General features: G+C 30.0%; 1 protein-coding gene across 3 annotated transcripts in view; it reads right to left on the minus strand.

Moving 5' to 3' along the window:
- Window positions 1-9,296, minus strand: part of LOC107436086 (serine-rich adhesin for platelets) — a 49,653-nt gene that overhangs the window by 19,115 nt on the left and 21,242 nt on the right. For 2 of the 3 annotated variants that reach the window (XM_016047652.3, XM_043044770.2), the window contains exons 7-9: window positions 3,565-3,753; window positions 2,217-2,425; window positions 174-230 (exon numbers count right to left, since the gene is read on the minus strand). In XM_016047652.3, the coding sequence (XP_015903138.2) occupies window positions 174-230; window positions 2,217-2,425; window positions 3,565-3,753 (455 nt within the window). The remainder of the gene's footprint in view (window positions 1-173; window positions 231-2,216; window positions 2,426-3,564; window positions 3,754-9,296) is intronic. The other variant, XM_016047653.3, reaches the window with a different exon arrangement.

Below are 9,296 nucleotides of genomic sequence, written 5' to 3' on the forward strand. Positions count from 1 at the left end.
ATTAATTTAAACCGCACAATGGTAGTTAAATTGGTGAATATCTTCTAACAGAACCTAAACTTCTAGCATAAAATTAAACTAACAGTCTGATAAAAATGAAAAGATTCAGAAGAGTTCTTCCTAAAAATTTCTTAGCAACCATTTTCATAAACAAAACTTGGATGATTACTTACTTATTGCCAGATCCTGATGACTGAGATGTAGAAGGCTTTGGAGTTGCAGGAGGATCACTAGAGAAGAAAAGCACATGATTGAACATTTTATTTCAATACAAAATAAAGGAAATTATCCAAAAGAAGTTAATGCTAAACTGTTCCAGGAGTAAGCAGGGGTACATATTAAACAAAAACTGAACAAAACAGCAGGCAGTTAACTCAGAGGAAGTTTTTGTACAATATTCCTTTTATTAAAAAATAGTGGTTATAAGATAATTGTTCTTTTTTTTTTTCAAGGGTATCCATAATTTTAATTTTATAACTCCCCTCTTCCATTTAATATTTCATAACCGGTATTGAACGGCCGACCCAGCTTTTGGGTTTACAACTACCAATGTTCAACTCTATAGCCTTGTCATTTTGAACCCAATGTAGAAGACAAAGGAACTCCTGGAGCAAGTATTAGGGAGAAATTTGCATTTGTGAAGCACTTTTTGATGGAACTATCCTGCTTTTGCGTTACATGCAGAGTAAAACCTCCCACAGTTAGCCTGACAGCAAGGGGACTCTAACCCATGATACGTAAACCAATTGAGGATATTTTACATCAGCACTGTTATCGGTGCATGCTGGATGCGGAATTCGTATCAACCAGCCATTGCTGGGATTCGAACATGGTTCATCTCATTGGAAGGCAAAGGCATTATCCCCTGAACCACCTAGCTCCCCCTCTTCCATTGAGTTTATTGACCTGCACACTTTACAAATCAGTCAAAGCAGGATAAAAAGAATCACAATATTTAAAGAGATGCAACACAAAAGAAGCATGTAAAAAAAGGACTTTTTGAGGAATTTTGCACCGATTAACTTAATTTAATACATCTAATAGTTTATTCTTTATCTTTTCTTAGTTTTATGTAATTGCACATAGTTTAAACTTCATTTTATCATGTTACAAACACGAAAATGTACAAAATTTGCACTTATGTAATACAATTTATGTTTTAAACTTACTTTTCAAATTATCAATAATTTTTGTCATAGGTTGAAAAAAAATCATTCAAATTTAATTCTATTTTACTTTTTTCAAACTACATGAACGTAGTTTTTGTAGTACAAAGGATTTTCAAATTTTTTTTCTTCACAAAACGATGGCGTTTTGAAAAGAAAATTCAAACAATTATATAAAATATGTTACATTTTCAAAGATTACACTAAAAGTAGTCGATTCAATTAAAAATTTCCTACAGGCAACAAAGTTTATATTTACTGTGAGCATTGTGTCAAAATTTTAAATAAATCGGTTGAAAATCGTACTAATTAGCAATACAGCGAGAAAGAGAAACATAATTTCGAAGTTTTGTGACCAATAATCCAAATAAATATATAAAATTTTGCAACTAACAATGCATCAATACCAGGTCCATAAGATGCCTCTTCTTCATCATTTCCAGCAGTTGCAAGTGATAGCTTAACCTTTTTTTTTTGTTGTTATTTTACCCTCATGTGACACCTCACTTGTAAATAAAGAAGCAGTCGAAATTCACCTGTCATTTTTATTTTGAGCATATTCTTTGGCTGCTGGGTCTACATTTATTTCTAGTTGCTCCCCTCGCAACCTTCATTAAAAATTATTACAGCTAAGTTGCAATTTCCACTATTTATATTGAAATTAGCCTTAATTCTTTTTCTTACATAATTGAGACAAATTTTTTCAATTAAATTATGAAAATAATAGTACCTTCAGAAAATCGTTTAATAGTAGTGAGCAAATCCATTTATCAACTGAGTGCACAAGTTCATGTGATCATACCTGTCAGAATATTGTGAGCCACACTAAACTGATTATGCTGTTACTTTTACATTTTTACGAAAATTAATTAAATATTTTGATACAATAATCCTAAAGGAAAAACTATTAGAAAATGCAAATTTTTTTCCCTTCATTTTCTGAAAATTTCACTAGGTTGTTCCTCTTTGAAAACCGACTTTTACAAAATTAACTTAGAGAGAAAAAGAAGACCAGTTAGATTTGTTTGGGTTGAGAATTAAAAATATTACCTGTCCGAAAATTCCAATAACTCATCTTTGCTTCCAAATAGCGAAAAAGATGATTTTCTTGCTGAGGAAGAAGGACCAGTTTTGGACTTAACGTCAGGAATCGATCCACCTTTTGATGATTTACACAAAGAAAGGCGCTTTGCAATACGTTCTTGCGCTGATTTAAGGTAAGAAGCAGCCTGGGCTGATGATGTAACATTTGTCTTTGTCTGCAAGACAAAATATTAAATAAAACAAAACAAATTTATTCAACAAAGTGAATCAAAAACGTAAAAGTCTTTTAAATCTTTTACAGAAATGCCAACTATTCTGATTGCAGAAAAATATTTTATGGAATGGTTATTTTCAGAAATCTGTTTAATTTAAAAATCTGTTCAGAATCTTCACTTTGAGTTAATTAGAAGTAAGTTGCATTCTATTTTATTTATGTGTTTAATTTGCTTTGTGTACAGTGGTAAGCAAAATCAGTTTTCATCACATTTACTAAACCAAGAATCCAATATTAAAATATAAAATTTGCTAGCACTGGAAAGATAATTTTCACAAGTAGGCATCCCTGCATTAAGCAGCAGCTTGAAAAAGTTGTGAAGTACCCTCATTAAGAAGTATGCAAAATTTTCTAACTCTGAACGAATACTTTCTGCTGCCCCACAAATATAAAAGTATTAAAAAAAATTAACTCAAAATGATTAAAGTTTAAGGAATCACAAATTTTGTTGATCGACTTTCTCTTAAAATTACCATATTTTAACAAGAATATCTGTACAAAATTTTAGAAACATAGCAACTGCCACCCCAATAACAAAGAAGTTTGGCTTTGTCCATTGAGGATTAATTCAGATTTGATTTTTATTCTGAATTACCCTTTAAAGGAGCAATTCAAACTTGGTGCCTTTAAAATGGCAGATATTATCTGGACAACAACGATGTATCCCAAGTAGCTACATTAAGATATAAAATATTTAAGATATAAGATATAAAATACCTATTCATATAAAGAAAAACCATTCAGACGTTCTTGTTTAGCCCGAGATTAAGATCTTGATATTCACGTTTGACATGGAATTAAACAACGAGCCTGATTTGTGATATTAAAGTTCGGCCTAAAACTTTTATCACAAGTCAGACTCATGAAAATAGTGCAAGGGGTTAAGCATTTTTTGTCTTATTTTCTGAAATTTTGCAGTGGCAGAAATTATTGATTCAGAGTTATAAGATTCTGCATACTTCTATGAGATAATAGGTAGACAACTGTTTCCTATTGCAGCTAAAAGATTTTTTAAAAACTTCAACATTCTAGATTCAATCTACAAGAGACAGTACTTATTCTAAAAGTAGTTCAACTAACTTTAGTTTTTCTTCTCCTTCTCCTCCTCCTCCTGCGGTACGTTACAATGACTGTCGATCCTTTAACACAGGTTTTTCCTTTAGACCCATCCATAAGGTTTTTCTTTGTTCTAGCCAGTTGAACAACTTTTTTGATAGCACGACGGTAGGTGCGCCGTCTCCTGCATTTTTTAGGTCTCCCACTTACACTCTTGAAAAAATTATAGGGGAAAGAAAAATAATCAATTTGGCTGCTTCATCCATTAAAACGCACAGTATTTACATATAAATACAGTAGAGTCCCGATTATCCGAGTTTCCGCTTTAACCGAGGTATCAAATATTTCAAGGATTTTTTTGTTCCAGTTTATTTTTTAAACTACCTCTAAAACAATTTCTGAATTTTATCTTATAAACACTCGAGAAAGCGAAATCCAACAACTTGATCCGATGAAATGATCATTAATATTGTCAAGAATGAAAATGAATCTACCGAAGATGATAAACGATGAAAATCAAGATATAAAAATCTCTCATGCAGATGGACTGAAAGATATTGAATCTACAGAACAACAAGAAGAGCTGACAGCAGCCTTCCTGTTATTCCTAAAAAAATGGTGAAACATTGCTGCAGAAAAGCGCCAAAGTAATGTAAAACAAAAAATAATTAAGGATTTTTTTAAGTAAAAACTCCTCGTAAAGTATGCGGTTTTATAGTAAGCTTTTTAATTATAATATGAATTGTATGTGGTGTACTTGTATAAGTTTTGTATTTGTCAAATATATTACATTTATACCTTCTCTTTTTTTCTATTCTTCGCTTTAAACAAGTTTTACGGTTATCCTAGTGAGTGGTGGTCCACTTTAACTTGGATAAGCGAGACTCTATTGTACAATGTTTTGCATTAAAATCAGCTTTGGCACGATTCCTGTTGATTATCTCTTGAATCTGAATAGGATTCTGCAAACCTCCACTATTTTTTTTTTGGGGGGGGGAGGGGACCTTCACTATGTTTATTCCTTATTTTATAGAATACAGACAGCTGTTTTGGATGCTCAAAGGGCAACCTTCATCAGTGCAACAGAAAGAAATGAGAGAAAGCAGGGTAAATATAGAGAAAGGTGACATCACAAGAGGGTTTAGAACAACGGCCAATAGGAGGGAAGGGTGAATGGATGACGACGTATAGGAAGCAAGGAACAAAGGGTGGTTAGTTAGGTTAAATCATAGGTTTCATAACAGAAGAAAGATAAGGAACGCTGGATAGGTCATTGACCAACAGTTTGGAATTTTTGAAAATATTATAGGACTCATAAAAATCTAAATCAAAAATTGAAGAACAATTTTGAATGACTTTAGAAGAAGAAAAATTAAAATTATGTTTAGAGTTCCAACAATGTTGGGCAATAGATGAGTGTTCAAATTCTTGTTTTTTGACATAAGCTTCATGTTCCTTGACACGGCACTTTAAGGGATGCTTAGTTTGGTCAATAAATGAAAGGCCGCATTGGCAATTAATTTGGTATATACCCCAGCTATTTTGACTGTCAATGGGCTGTTTGAGATTAGAAAATATTATCTTATTAATGGGACTGAAAATAATATTAAAATCAAACTTCTTTAGGATATTAGAAACTTGCCGACTTATTTTAGGAAAATAGGGTATCGGTAGGCGATTGTTTGGTTAAGATTTTATAAATATTATCAATAATGTTAGGAGAATAACCTCTGTCATGAGCAATGGCTTTGATTCAATTTAATTCTGCATCAAGAAATTCAATATTAGAACAAATATTAACAGCACGGTTGACAAAAGACCGAAAAGAGGCAAGTTTTTGGTTGGGAGGGTGGGAGGATTTGTAATGAGGGGGAAGAGAACCAGCAGACGGTTTGCAAAAGACAGTGGTATGGAATGCATTATCATTCCGAGTCACAAGAACATCTAAGAAAGGAAGTTTTTGATCAGTCTCTAATTCAAAGGTAAACTGAATGCAAGAATCAATGCTGTTCATAACATTAAGAATTTGGTCTAAATTACAATTATTTTCATCTAACAAAGCAAAACTGTCATCAACATATCTTTTATAAAAGGGGAAAGTTAAGATTTTGAATAGTTTACTTTCAAAATAATGCATATAGATGTCACTAANAGTTAGGTTTTATCATAGATTTCCAAACAGGAGAAATATAAGGAACACTTGATAGGTCATTGACCAACAGTTTGGAATTTTTGAAAATATGATAAGACTCGTAAAAATCTAAATCAAAAATTGAAGAACAATTTTGAATGACTTTAGAAGAAGAAAAATTAAAATTATGATTAGAGTTCCAACAATGTTGGGCAATAGATGACTGTTCAAATTCTTGTTTTTTTGACATAAGCTTCATGTTCCTTGACACGGCACTTTAAGGGACGCTTAGTTTGGTCAATATATGAAAGGCCGCATTGACAATTAATTTGGTATATACCCCAGCTATTTTGACTCTCAATGGGCTGTTTGAGATAAAAAATATTATCTTATTAATGGGACTGAAAATAATATTAAAATCAAACTTCTTTAGGATATTAGCAACTTGCCAACTTATTTTAGGAAAATAGGGTAAAATGACTAAATTGTTAGATAATTTTTTGGAAGGTTTATCGGTAGGCGATTGTTTGGTTAAGTTTTTATAACTATTATCAATAATGTTAGGAGAATAACCTCTGTCATGAGCAATGGCTTTGATTCAATTTAATTCTGCATCAAGAAATTCAATATCAGAACAAATATTAACAGCACGGTTGACAAAAGACCGAAAAAAGGCAAGTTTTTGGTTGGGAGGGTGGGAGGATTTGTAATGAGGGGGAAGAGAAACAGCAGACGGTTTGCAAAAGACAGTGGTATGGAATGAATTATCATTCCGAGTCACAAGAACATCTAAGAAAGGAAGTTTTTGGAAGAAGATCAGTCTCTAATTCAAAGGTGAACTGAATGCAAGAATCAATACTGTTCATAACATTAAGAATTTGGTCTAAATTACAATTATTTTCATCTAACAAAGCAAAACTGTCATCAACATATCTTTTATAAAAGGGGAAAGTTAAGATTTTGAATAGCTTTGAACTTTCAAAATAATGCATATAAAACCTCTTGTGACATCACCTTTCTCTATATTTACCCTGTTTTCTCTCATTTCTTTCTGTTGCACTGATGAAGGTTGCCCTTTGAGCATCCGAAACAGCTGTCTGTATTCTATAAATATTTTTGTGCTCTTTAACGTTGTTAGCCTTAGCTAGCATTATAAAATGCGACTTGTTAAACGGATGCTGGAGGGACTTGAAAATACAGGAGAGCTAAAAAATGTCAAGATGTTTTTGAAGCGATTCAATATATTGTTTTGGCATGGGAATTAATAACACCATCTGTAATTGTTAATTGTTTTCAAACAGCTGGATTCTCTGATGGAGATACAACCGAAGAGTATGACTTTGAAGCTGAAATTTCAGGTGAAGAAACAAATGAAAATTTTGATAACAATTGGAAATTGCTCCAAAATAAACTTAATTTCACTGCATCATTTGAAGAATATGTATCAGTTGACAACGAAATTTTACCTTGTGATGCGCTTACATTAGAGGATATTGAGAAGCTACAAATGACACAGAAGAGTTGGGAGAAATGGAAGATATTGAAGATGTCGCTAAACCTCTTAGTCATTCTGTTGCCAGAAAAGGGTTTGAAACTTTTAATAAATTCATTTACAGTGTTGAAAATGTGCCCCCGGAAATGTTCAAATATTTTCAGCAGTTGGACAATTTTCAGTTAAAGGTTGGTGAGAAAAAGCAAAAACAAACGACTTTATAAGATTTTTTCTCACAAAAATATCCTCAATAATTGTAAAAATTTGGCTTCTCTGTGTAAATAACATTAGATAAAATAAAAAATAAAGTAGGTAACTTTGTTATTATTTATTAACTATTTTTTTAAATGACAGTAAAATTAAATATTTATTCCATTGTGTTGATTCTGTAATATAAGTTTTATAATTTAAAAAAAACTTTTTTTAAAACTTTATTGTATAAAAAGTTTTTCTATTTAATAGGTCATTTCTTTCCACTCCCTTGAAAAACTTCTTAAGCGGATTCCACTGTATATTCCTTACATATAACCAATTAAAATATAAGATAATTGTAATTTTTTTAACAGGACTTTAAAATTTTATTTATTAAATACTTAACGTATCCTAATAAATTGAGATTAATTATCAGAATAAATTACAGTTTCTTTTATAAATTTAATATTCAACTGGATATAGTTTAAAAAATATAAACAAATATGTTAATTTTGTTAGTCGTGTATTTATTATATGTAATTTACAACACATTATTTCTTAAAATATTTATACAGAAGAACCAGCGTTTGTTGATTTAAATCAGCTTGATTTAAATCAACATATTATTTTTATATATATATATTGATATCAAAAGTTAAAAAACAGTGTTTTAAATAATTGATAATTTTGTTATTTTCTTTTCTTAGTTTTAAAATTTATTTTAAATAAATTGTTGCATTAATTAATTTTAGTTAATGAAATTACTTTCTTTCTTGGTATGTGTTAAACTCCAACACATTTGAAATTACGTTTTTAAAAATCACTTGATTCTTGAGATTGAAAGTACAAATTAAAGTAAACATTTAATGCTGCCTTAATATAGACTTGCATAGCTGTAGAAAGTAATTATCAAACATGAATTCTTTCAAAAAATAATGTAAATATTGTTAATTAAAATTCTACCCTTTGAAATAAAAAGTGTGGAATTAAAATCTATATTATATTTTATTGGTGGAAAATGTATATTTCTGAAGCTTGAGGTTATATTAAAAAGAAACTACCCTAATTTGCCAAAAATAGAAAGAAAAAAAAAAGGCCAATAAATTCAGATATTTTTTTACTGATATAGTGCCATTCTTCCCTTTCAAAAGTCTATTTGAAGCAGTTGTGTTATTAACAGGTATTTTTTTCTCATAATATGTTTACAGTATCTTTGACATCTGATTTTCTATATAGAAATTTTGTGAAAAAAAATTCCTATAAGTACATAGATTTAAAAAAAAAAAAAAATTTCTTAGCTTAACTTATCTATTTTGATAAAGAATTAAAAATGAATGCTTTAATATAAAGATATATAGATTAAATATTTATTTATTTTTTGATGAATGACTACATTTATAAACACAATCTGTTACATTTATTTTGTCATTTTAAAAATCAAGAGAAAAAAATGAAATTTTAAATTAAAATTATGGTTTGCTAATTGAAACTTTGTTTTAATAGTTAAAATACATGGGCCTGTCCAAGTGAAATTTACTACCATTTACTGGTACAGGGTGGCCACTCAAAACAGATTTCAAATTTCCCTGATTTTTCCAGGTTTTCCAAGTAAAAATCTTAAAATTTCCAGGTTTGTGTTTTTTTCCTTTTTTCTTATAAAGTGTAGGATGTGTACAAGAAAAGTGTCTGTATTATAAAATATCTTATTCAAAATGTCATTTTTTTAAACATATCTTGAAAAAAAATTTATTTTCTCACAAGATATTTTTTCATTATTTTTTAATGTTCTGGTACAACATTAATTTTTAAAAAATTAAGACGTGGAGAAAATAATATGTTTAGCTTGCAGAATATATTGTTTTTATTGAATAATTTTAATTGTTTTTATTGAATTTAATGTGTTACTTTAAGTAGTATTTGCTCAAAGTGTACCTACAAAAT

This window comes from Parasteatoda tepidariorum, chromosome 9 (genome assembly GCF_043381705.1).
Source record: "Parasteatoda tepidariorum isolate YZ-2023 chromosome 9, CAS_Ptep_4.0, whole genome shotgun sequence".
In the NCBI taxonomy this organism is placed as follows: Eukaryota; Metazoa; Arthropoda; class Arachnida; order Araneae; family Theridiidae; genus Parasteatoda; species Parasteatoda tepidariorum.